Below are 886 nucleotides of genomic sequence, written 5' to 3'. Positions count from 1 at the left end.
TTTCTCGTTGCTATGGTTGTTCGTTTAAGAGAAAAAATGTAGGAGAGAAAAACTTAACAATTGAATTTCGGACCGTCAATAATTTGAATAGTTAAATCAAACTGACAATTGAAGTTGATGGATTTGGAATATCATAACTTTTGACCTGGAAAAGAAGTTTAGTAACGGTTTATTGCGTTTACCGTACAGGTTTTTAAAATTTTGACTGCGTCGTTTCCAGTATTCCGAATTACCTGATTTTTGGAACTTCAAACCTGNCATTGTAATCATTTTCTGAAATTTTCTTCTGTATATGTTCAGGTCTCGAACTGCTGTTGCCCCTTTGGAGCGTTTGAAGATATTATTACAGGTATGTCTAATCTTTTCATTATTAGTATTTTTTTTTCTTTGGTATTATTTGATCATTGTGGTGTCATACACTCAAATCACAAGGGTTATGAGCATGCACAAAGTAGGATATACATAGCTACAACATCTTACATAGTTGCTTCTACAAACAGGTCCAGAATCCTCATAGCATAAAATATAATGGAACGATACAAGGCTTGAAATATATTTGGAGAACTGAGGGTTTTCGAGGATTATTCAAAGGCAATGGTACAAATTGTGCTCGTATAGTACCAAATTCAGCAGTAAAATTCTTCAGCTATGAGCAAGCTTCTCGGTATGTTTTGAAGTCGGTGGTCTGTCATAATGATGCAAAATATTCATCTTCAATTTTGCCTTCAGAAAGGGTTGACTCAAGTGTTTTAAGTGAAATTTGATGCACGTGTTGGAGGGTGCAATGCTTTATTTTGCTTGAATTTGTATGAATGACATTGGAACGTACTCATTTGTTGGTTGCACTTACATAACCACATTTGCAAGAATAGTTGGCAGTTGTCTA

General features: G+C 34.7%; 1 protein-coding gene across 1 annotated transcript in view; it reads left to right on the top strand.

Annotated features, from left to right (window-relative positions):
• Nucleotides 1-292: 292 nt before the first annotated feature.
• The window catches only part of LOC111474881 (mitochondrial adenine nucleotide transporter ADNT1-like), a gene marked incomplete at its 3' end in the record, with an annotated part of 1,719 nt that continues 1,125 nt past the window's right edge, over nucleotides 293-886 (top strand). The window contains exons 1-2 of the mRNA XM_023119724.1: nucleotides 293-349; nucleotides 501-664. Coding sequence (XP_022975492.1) covers nucleotides 293-349; nucleotides 501-664 — 221 coding nt within the window. The remainder of the gene's footprint in view (nucleotides 350-500; nucleotides 665-886) is intronic.

This window comes from Cucurbita maxima, unplaced genomic scaffold (genome assembly GCF_002738345.1).
Source record: "Cucurbita maxima cultivar Rimu unplaced genomic scaffold, Cmax_1.0 Cma_Scf00746, whole genome shotgun sequence".
NCBI classification, from domain to species: Eukaryota; Viridiplantae; Streptophyta; class Magnoliopsida; order Cucurbitales; family Cucurbitaceae; genus Cucurbita; species Cucurbita maxima.
The sequence above is the reverse complement of the archived record's forward strand: the minus strand, read 5'-3'. Positions and strand labels throughout refer to the sequence as shown.